Source organism: Sinocyclocheilus rhinocerous, unplaced genomic scaffold (assembly GCF_001515625.1).
Source record: "Sinocyclocheilus rhinocerous isolate Xijiao unplaced genomic scaffold, SAMN03320098_v1.1 scaffold1842, whole genome shotgun sequence".
NCBI lineage: Eukaryota > Metazoa > Chordata > Actinopteri > Cypriniformes > Cyprinidae > Sinocyclocheilus > Sinocyclocheilus rhinocerous.
The window spans coordinates 5,875-15,816 of record NW_015667292.1 but is presented as its reverse complement, the minus strand read 5'-3'; the positions used below and the strand labels follow the sequence as shown (position 1 = coordinate 15,816).

Sequence of the window (9,942 nt, the reverse complement as noted above, 5' to 3'; positions counted from 1 at the left end):
TAATTGATGATATTCAGAGAGTTAAACGACTTGGCGCAAGCTGATTGGTTCATGCTGCATATGCAGCCAATGAGCTTACTGCCTTGCATTTATATGGCTGGCTAGCATTCACTTGAGATTCCTGCAGCGCGCTTTCAGAGTTTCTCTGAAACCCTCCACCTTCCCCAGCTCCACCTGTATAGATCTGCTACGGGTTATTTTATATGCTATTTGTGCAGCAGCAGTGTGTCTTAAATACTCACAGCACCGTATCACCATATGCATGGGCAGTAGCAAGTTCCCGTACTTGCTTGCAGCAGCAGCAATAATCTACAACTCAGCAATAACCAACAGCAGCAGCAATTCAGCAGCAGCGTAGCAGATCTATTCCGCCAAGACCAAATACATGAACATTGTCATAACCATTACCATGCTAAAATCTTCCGAGAGTTGTCATGATGGAACTGTACTAACACTTGCTCTGAATAATGACACTATTGTCTTTTTAGCAGAATTCACAGCATAATTTGAATTGTCTCCATAATTGAGTTTCTATAACTGATTCTGTTATCTTCCTGTTTATTACTGCAAAGCTGCTTTGAAACAATCTTGACATAACTATATATTATTCATGAGGAATTGATTGGCTCTTGAAAAGTAGGCATTACATATTATTTATGACAACTTGCACTAGTGCATCATGTACAATAAGACCAGCAATGTGCGTTAAAAAATTAAAAGTGGTCAATGTTATTTTAAACATGCTCAGTTAGATTCTCTAACTGTTGCTTTGTTTTGACAGTTTTGACCTGCAAGAGAAATGCATGACCGTAGAAGAAGACAAACAACCCAGAATAAGAGACACAAGAAGAGAAGCCTCCCTGAAGAGATAATTTCAACTCTCCCTTCTCATCGACTCTAACAGTGTCTGTTGATCTGCTCTGACATGGCTGACCTTTCCAGGTCCTGCAATGTGCCCCCACTGTTAAAAAGGCCACACCATGCCTGAGAAGCCTCGCTGCCAAATTACCAGCCCACCATCGGCAAGAACTACTTCTGCATGTTCACAATAACAAAAAAACAACAACGCACAATTCTTTTGCGCTACTGCACTAATCTGGATTATTAGATTATGGAATACTGTGAGTGCTGTAAATTTCAAGTGGCCTTTAAACACAGAAAAAAATGAGGATCGTTGTATGTCCGTGAAAAGCCTCCTCCACACACAGAGTGATCCATCTTAACCGAAATAAACAGAGCTGGGTATCAGGATGAAATTTTCATACAGTCACCACTTAGCACATGCGGTTCAGAGAGCAAAAGTGCCTGTTGTCAGAAGAGATTTATGTGTGTCTCCTGGTGTATCTTTAGAGAAGCAATGTGAAGCAGCATTTTGAAAGCACAGAGAGAGCGAGAGATGAATTTATGTTTAATTTGGGCTTCGGTTCTCTGTCACATACAGACTGTGAACTTCCAGAACAAGTTGGCTGATTCTGCAGAGATGTGATCTTGCAGTTTTGGGGTATGAGTGTGAATTTCTCTTCACCCAATAAATGTCTCCTCTCTGAAACTTCCTTAAAGGCAACATGCATTTTTTTACAGCTGTTCCTCAAAGTCAGTATTATTAAGTATTCATATTTTCTTTCATTACAATACATGCAGGCTGAGCAACTAATTAACTTGATTCATTTGCTGGGCAACTGTTAAAATGAGTGATTGTCAAAACTGAGTTTCTCATGATAACAGAGCAGAACAGATACGGACACAGCCAGTTGTGTCAAACATAATTCATGGACTAACATTAGATCAGCAAGTAGCCGAGGATGACGACAAAGCTATTTTATATGCTATTTACGAGAACGGCATTCGCAGGCACTAAAAACACATATGTCTTTTATTCACAGGCACTTATAAAAGTGAAAGTCTGCATATTTTCGCCATATTAAGCCATCATTATACTTAGTAAACAACTAAAATAGTACTAACACTTGCTCTGAATAATGACACTATTGTCTTTTTAGCAGAATTCACAGCATAATTTGAATTGTCTCCATAATTGAGTTTCTATAACTGATTCTGTTATCTTCCTGTTTATTACTGCAAAGCTGCTTTGAAACAATCTTGACATAACTATATATTATTCATGAGGAATTGATTGGCTCTTGAAAAGTAGGCATTACATATTATTTATGACAACTTGCACTAGTGCATCATGTACAATAAGACCAGCAATGTGCGTTAAAAAATTAAAAGTGGTCAATGTTATTTTAAACATGCTCAGTTAGATTCTCTAACTGTTGCTTTGTTTTGACAGTTTTGACCTGCAAGAGAAATGCATGACCGTAGAAGAAGACAAACAACCCAGAATAAGAGACACAAGAAGAGAAGCCTCCCTGAAGAGATCATTTCAACTCTCCCTTCTCATCGACTCTAACAGTGTCTGTTGATCTGCTCTGACATGGCTGACCTTTCCAGGTCCTGCAATGTGCCCCCACTGTTAAAAAGGCCACACCATGCCTGAGAAGCCTCGCTGCCAAATTACCAGCCCACCATCGGCAAGAACTACTTCTGCATGTTCACAATAACAAAAAAACAACAACGCACAATTCTTTTGCGCTACTGCACTAATCTGGATTATTAGATTATGGAATACTGTGAGTGCTGTAAATTTCAAGTGGCCTTTAAACACAGAAAAAAATGAGGATCGTTGTATGTCCGTGAAAAGCCTCCTCCACACACAGAGTGATCCATCTTAACCGAAATAAACAGAGCTGGGTATCAGGATGAAATTTTCATACAGTCACCACTTAGCACATGCGGTTCAGAGAGCAAAAGTGCCTGTTGTCAGAAGAGATTTATGTGTGTCTCCTGGTGTATCTTTAGAGAAGCAATGTGAAGCAGCATTTTGAAAGCACAGAGAGAGCGAGAGATGAATTTATGTTTAATTTGGGCTTCGGTTCTCTGTCACATACAGACTGTGAACTTCCAGAACAAGTTGGCTGATTCTGCAGAGATGTGATCTTGCAGTTTTGGGGTATGAGTGTGAATTTCTCTTCACCCAATAAATGTCTCCTCTCTGAAACTTCCTTAAAGGCAACATGCATTTTTTTACAGCTGTTCCTCAAAGTCAGTATTATTAAGTATTCATATTTTCTTTCATTACAATACATGCAGGCTGAGCAACTAATTAACTTGATTCATTTGCTGGGCAACTGTTAAAATGAGTGATTGTCAAAACTGAGTTTCTCATGATAACAGAGCAGAACAGATACGGACACAGCCAGTTGTGTCAAACATAATTCATGGACTAACATTAGATCAGCAAGTAGCCGAGGATGACGACAAAGCTATTTTATATGCTATTTACGAGAACGGCATTCGCAGGCACTAAAAACACATATGTCTTTTATTCACAGGCACTTATAAAAGTGAAAGTCTGCATATTTTCGCCATATTAAGCCATCATTATACTTAGTAAACAACTAAAATAACTTTTTAATGGCTTGCTTGGCCAGACTGGCACTGTCAGATTTATAGATGGAAATGCTCGACAGCTCGGCTCGGCTTTATGATACCTCATTTAAAGTTCATTACAGCGCAGGCTCTCAGTCATTTAAACTGGAATACAGAATCTGAGTAAGAGAGCTATGGCCACAGACTGTAGAAAATAGCATTTTAGGCTTGACATTTAGTCATTTTGACTGGCTATCTCTATCTGTTGTGCTTTTTAATGTGTTTGCCATAAACCATGTTGGGTCATAAGTTAATAATATCACTGTCACATTAATAATATCACTGAGTGACACAGAGTGGCCACAGGCAAAGAAAACCCCCAATTATACTGTCTTTTCTGATAGGGTAAATATAACTATTTAAAATCATATGTGAAGTAGATTAATCTTTCCATTTAGAAAAGACTAGTGATGGACTAAAATACCTTCTAAACAGTGAAAGAAAAATGCAGAGGGCATAAAGATGGAAAATGGACTTGGATTCATAATGCACAGATCTCTTTTGGAGACACTGCATTGATTGATTGGCTTTTGTTGTTCAAAATCATTTCTCATTCAACTGGTCCAGAATTAGCAACATATCAGTACAGTGTGCCAGAGGAAATATATTACCTTTAAGTTCACCTTAAGTACTTCGCTTCAGGGGTGCAATAGTGGTTGGTATTTTGGCGTAGCTTTTATGTGAACGCTCCAAATGAGACCCCATTAAATCAAACTGGACTGAGATCTCTAAAGGAGGTCTGAGTGCATTGTGAACACAAAACTTTATTATTTCACAATAACAGTCACTAATAATAAACTTAAATTCCCAAAGCAAGGTGCTTTTATGGCAAGTAAAATAAGACCTCTTTATTGATGGACAAAAATAAGGCCTGATTACTTTTTTTTTTAAGTCCAGGGACATTGTGAGTGTAAACAGAACTGGTTTAACTTTTTAGGACTGCTTAAAGAGGTCTGAGTGCACTCAAAATATCCTCACTACATTGCTCAAGGTCTTAAACTTGCTGTAAAAAAAAAAAAAAGAAAGAAATTACGACTTAATATACTCATTGTAAAAAAATATTTTCTAAGTTGTAAATGAAGATTATTGGAGTACATTTGACAAAAATAAGCAAATACTATTCCAGTCTTTCTTCAAAATGTCACGTTTAATTTAATGAACTAATAAAGCCGTTTCTTTTTTAAAACGTACAAGCAATTTCTAAGTAAAAGTTGTTTTATACATCAAATTTTTCAGTGTATTATTTTTTTTTTATAATAATTATTAGTTGTAGTTGTTGTAGTAGTAGTATTTTTCTTATTAAATAGATCTAAACCTACTTTTCTAAGAGTGTAAATGCCATTTTGGTCTACTCAAAGTGGTCTGAGTGGACTCATGGGTGAAAACACCATCAGACTACACTGTAAAACAAATTCCGTAAAAGTTACCGTAAAAAACCGGCAGCTGTGGTTTCCGGAATTTTACCGTAAAAAATACGGTAGCAACGTTTCAGGTTTTACGGTTGTAACTTAAATTGACAGCTAAATACCGTAATTTCATTAACTGATAAAATTTTAATATACCAACCTATTGAAATACTGAAATCGGTTTTGTACCTTTGTAATACACTGATAACCACCAAATGCAGGTGGTGATGAGAAAGTCACATGATGAACCAAAGCCCATCACAAGCAGCTTTTAAATAATAACATATATAGAAGGTGCACAGTGTCATTCACACAAACACTAAACACCATCATGGTAAGACACATGAAACTGAAATAATGCAATTAACATTCATTTAACAACATTAGGTGTAACATACAACCCTAATATACAAAACTGATAAGAAAAAACTAAGAAGAAACATAGTTATTTCAACAAAAAAACATAAAATTTGAAATGTAATGCAGGGAATTCTGGGAATGTCAATTTACGGTTATTCCCTGTAAATTATACGGTCTTTTTCACTTCCAAAAACGGTATACTACCGTAAAATTAATGTCCAATACATGTAATATCCAATACAGTTTTTCACCGTATATAGTAGGGAAATTTACCGTTAACCATTTAACAGGTTTTTACTGTAGCATTTTTACAGTCTTTTACCGTTAAATTCACGGTTATTTTTTACAGTGTACATTTTACACTTCATCATTACCTTCATTAGAGGCAACAGAGCGGCAAATGAATTCTCCGAATTGTTTATGAGAGAGAGAGAGGGGCGCGTTACCTCTTGCGCTTTGGAGACTGCCTTTTGTCCATTATCACAGGCACGCAGTTGGTCAGTTCCGTCCAGTCCGCGTGCAAACCGCAACTCCAGCCCGTGGAGAACCTCGAGAAGAGCCAGGACTCCTGCTTACCGGGCCGATGGCACGTGCATTTCTTCTGTCCCGCTTTGCAGTCGCACGGCTGCTCCAAGCGAATATTCCTGACCAGGTGCCTGCCAAAGGTGGTCCCGCCTGTCTTCTGAATGTGCAGAAACACAATCACATCATCTCCCTTGATGTTGAAATCGACGTCGCGTGTCAGATCGCGCTCCGTGAAGTTGAATTTGGACGCACATTTAGGTGGGCTGTCTTCCTCCGGGTCATCGGTGGTCGGGTCTGGAGTGGACGGGGAACCGATCCAAACGAGATTGTCTCCTGTCCTAAAATGGCAAGCCTGACCGCCTGCCGGACAAATATACTGGTACCCAATCATGACAAAAAGAATGGCTAAAATTGGGATGAAAATCCATTTGTTGGGTTTATCATTCATTTCAACACAAGGAAATTCTTCATGCAGTTAGTGTGAATCATGATCTCCTCTCCAGGTCTTCTTCCAGGACGTTCGTGTGGGATCCAGCCCAAAAAACCCATGCCACATGTTGATATGGTAAAAAAGATGCGCAAAAGTGTGACATCCAAGTCTTCACATCAAACTTGCTCTCTCACAAAGTTGTAAAGAAAGTGTAAGTCACCAAACAAAATGCATAACCAAATGCTGTTTAAGAACCGAACATCGTGGTAAAATAAAGTGCAAGTCTTCAAAATACTAACGTCTGCTCGTTGTGTTCAGAGCAAACGGTTTGAAGTGCCCCGTTGGTCTGTTTTATTCTGCGGAATCTCGCAGAATAAAATCATCCCGCGACGCGCATCAGCGGGATGATGCGAATGATGTCAAAGAGACGCGAGCGCTGTCGCACCGGTATAGCACGAGCTCTTTCGTAGCACGCAAACAATTTCATCTGCACCTGGTCCCAGTCCAGTGCTCTGCTATATTCAGCAATAAAGTGTCGCCACTACTGAGAGAATTCTGTGTGCATGTTATTATTTTCATCACAGTCCTTTGAACTGCAATCTTTGTGCCATATCATTTTGTGGAAAATCCTGTAAAGGAATGCTAAGGGAATATTAACATGATTTGGAGCCAATCCTAATTGGTTGAGAAGCCTTATGTCTTATTGTAAATTCTGGAAATTCGTTTAGGATTTGTTTTTTTTAATTATTTGTTTGTTTGTTTTTTTCACAAGCGATTTATGCTGCTCATTTTATGCATGTTCTACCTCATAGACTATACTTGTTGTTTGTGTTTATTAGTACCAGGCAATACATACTCTGCATGTGCATCTCAACTGTCAACTGTCAAATTAGATATTAGTTCTATATCTTTGAAGACTAATGTCATATTTCAGACAGAGGCTATTGAACTAGGTTATTTATTATTAGACTCAGTTTTATACTTAATACTCTGCTTTTTGTTTTTAACTTTTTGTAATGTCATTGCCAATAATCAGCCGAGCTATGTAATAACTGGACATTGATTCTTTACACATCACCGTAAAAATGTCATTTTTTCAGTTAGGCCTAAATCTAAATTTAAGTATTTTTCTTTCATGCAACATGTAAATAAACTGTTTCAAGTTTATTTAAATCAACCTGGTTACATACATAATCAAACTGCACATTTTCTCAAATTCACTATGGGCATGCGGTATTTTGTAAATGATTATTGCAATAGACAGTTTGTATTTTTACATAAGGGTTTAACCATTTGCTTCAGCTTTGGACATATCTGTCATAGCCTATCTGTCATACTCGGTCAATATTCACTTTTCTCTTATGCAGCGCCCCCTTTGAGCGCGACCATGAGTGCGAGCTGGTACTAAGTTCTCTGGGTATTTTACTCTATTTCTATTAAGTAATTATTTTCCAGGATAGGCCTATATAATATCTTAAATCAGTAGCCCATTATTAGTATTAAATTCTAATGCATATCCTATGGAGTAACTAATTTAACATAAAATCACGATTTCTGAAGAGCATTGCTACATAAAATATAGTTATATTTATTAAGTTAATCTAAAATATCAGTCACAATCTCTTTAATATCCAAATGTTAACAATATTAAATAAACTCTTTAATTCAATTAGGCCTATGTACACATACAGCCTACATGTAAATATGTCTTTTTCACCTTTAAGTCAGCAAAAACAAACAAAATGTATAAAAAAAAAAACAATTATTGCCCTCTAAAAATAACTTGATTCCCCCTCCCCCTAATTATAGGCTACAAAACAACTCATATAGGCTATCTGAAAATAGTAGCCAAATGTGTGATTTGTTTAAACAGAAATGAATGGGACGTAATTTGTAGCTACAATATTTTGATTTCATATCAATATTTTAGATTTTATAGATGAATCAAAATGGGAAGCCCCGCCGTGTGCTCATATCACCGACATCAACTCCACATGCAGGAGCTCTACTGTTACTTTCCTACTGCATCAATTACATTAGTTGTCCGTGAAAATGCCTGAACAACGTACTCCTGCGTACAACTTACAACATATGTTAGTGCTGAAAGATATTTCTTTGCCATTACTAAGTTGAACTTTATTTTAAATACTCGGCTTATAAGTCACTAAAATGTTGAAGCTTTTTACTGAAGCAGAAACAATGTATCGCTTTCCCATTTGTGGAACAGGGAATTAAAGATGCAGGACCCCTCAATGGCGGCGTCCTGTGAAACCGGGCAACACAACGGCTCAGCCTCCGATGATTTAGGTGTGTTTTTAAAACATATTCATAGTCTATATCAGTCAGGTCGCGGTTTATTGCTGTTGAATAATTTGTTGTTGTTGCTCCTGAAAGAAATGCTGATGGGGTTGAACAGTTTGTGCTGGATGTCTTTTATCCCTTTTCCCATCTTATTGTTTCTTCATTCATAAGAATGACCAATCACAATCATAGTCTGTTTCATCTGATTTGCATGAAGTGTATGTAGCTTGACAGTGACGCTCATGTCTGTAAAAGAACGAAAAAATTTAACAATTATGTAGCAGCTAATCGACACATAACGTTACATTGTAGCTACGTGGCGTTTTACTGGACAGTTAAACGGCGGTAAAGTTAGTTTGCCGTGACAGACAAGTCCTTTCTTTGTTTTACCGATACTTCACACTAACTTTAATGAAAAAATAATTCACATTTCCCAGTTTTTGCTCAGGTGAATATGGAAGTTATTTTCTGTTGAGACGTTTTATTATCACGTTATTGTCCAGGAATAAGATATATTTCATTTAACAAACATTGAGCCTATAGTGTATCGTCTCAATATATGGGATAAGTTGTTACACTGGGAACCTGCTGTTTATTGACAATGATTTGAAAATACAATTTTTGTGTGATATTGAAAATACTATCCTAAGAAAAAAGGCCAACTTCTACATAATATTTGTATGTAAAATTTGGCCTATAGTTTTAACGTTATTGCAATTCCGAAGCACAAAGCAATTAATAGGAGCGTTTTTCATGACAACATGTCTATTTGTTCTCTGATGTATGAAAACATCAATAAAAGTTTTCTTTTCTTTTCTTTTTTGCAATTTCTAGCCATTTTATAAATGCATGCAAATGAGCAGCAATATTTCTTAATTGTTCTTAAATATTTCTTAATTATTACAATTACAATAGTGTTATCTTTATGTTCTTTTAGCAGTGTCTGATCATGAGGGTGGTCTTTGTTGTGCTGGTCTTGCTGAGGGTCCAGCATGTGCACTCAGCGTCTAAAGGAGTCGTCGCCAGTCTTCAGGCTAAATGGTCCATGACCCCTCTCCTGCTGGAAACAAGGTGGGCTGGAGTATTTATTCTCCCATAGTTCAGTATTTCACTGGCTACCCTTCATATTTAAATAACCAACTTCATGCATAAAAATTGATGTGTTTATTTGTACATATATTAACCTTTTTTAAATATCAAGTATTTAGTTTAAAATGTATATAATGGATATTGAATGTTTTAGCTGCTTCAACTAGTTACCATTTCTTCAGTTGTTCACAATTTAATCACAGTTTCATGCAGTCCTACAGTGTGATACAGTGCAAAAATCTCATGTGGACTCTAATGTGAAATTATACAAAATGTAGACATTATTATAATTATTCAAAAATTAATTTATTAATAAGATTTAATAAAAATTAATCAAAA

General features: G+C 36.8%; 1 protein-coding gene across 1 annotated transcript in view; it reads right to left on the bottom strand.

Moving 5' to 3' along the window:
- Window positions 1-6,328, bottom strand: part of LOC107733651 (heparan-sulfate 6-O-sulfotransferase 3-like) — a 70,437-nt gene extending 64,109 nt beyond the window's left edge. The window contains exon 1 of the mRNA XM_016545378.1: window positions 5,705-6,328. Coding sequence (XP_016400864.1) covers window positions 5,705-6,231 — 527 coding nt within the window. The 5' untranslated portion in view covers window positions 6,232-6,328. The remainder of the gene's footprint in view (window positions 1-5,704) is intronic.
- Between the last annotated feature and the right edge of the window lie 3,614 nt (window positions 6,329-9,942).